General features: G+C 44.5%; 1 protein-coding gene across 1 annotated transcript in view; it reads right to left on the bottom strand.

The window, feature by feature from the left end:
• LOC119587327 (complement factor H-related protein 4-like) overlaps positions 1 to 357 on the bottom strand; it is a 3,049-nt gene that overhangs the window by 220 nt on the left and 2,472 nt on the right. The window contains exon 7 of the mRNA XM_037936076.1: positions 140 to 316. Coding sequence (XP_037792004.1) covers positions 140 to 316 — 177 coding nt within the window. The remainder of the gene's footprint in view (positions 1 to 139; positions 317 to 357) is intronic.

Here is a 357-nt window from a genome sequence, read left to right as displayed (position 1 = left end):
CCACAACCATATAATCAAAAACCTATCCATCACAGACAGACACAAAATCAACATAAAAAATAAAATACATAGAATAGGCAGGCCTACCTAAAATTCGTTCCTTAAACTCGAAACTCGAGAGAGAAAGAAAAATACTCACACTCGCACTCGGGGATGACGGAGAGCGTCCAGTTGCCAAATTCGCAAGAGTCTGTAATGTTTTTTGATCCGTCGGCGAAAATACCTCGGCATTCGTACTGCACGACGTCGCCCCAAATTCCGGTCCCCGTGAGGTTGTGGCTCACGTGATCCGGCAGTTCGGGCAGCGGCTGACATGCTGTTTTTAAAGAGGAAAGAATGTTTTTTTTGATGTGTAAG

This window comes from Penaeus monodon, chromosome 22, assembly GCF_015228065.2.
Source record: "Penaeus monodon isolate SGIC_2016 chromosome 22, NSTDA_Pmon_1, whole genome shotgun sequence".
Taxonomy (NCBI): Eukaryota; Metazoa; Arthropoda; class Malacostraca; order Decapoda; family Penaeidae; genus Penaeus; species Penaeus monodon.
This window is presented reverse-complemented; position numbering and strand designations above follow the sequence as displayed.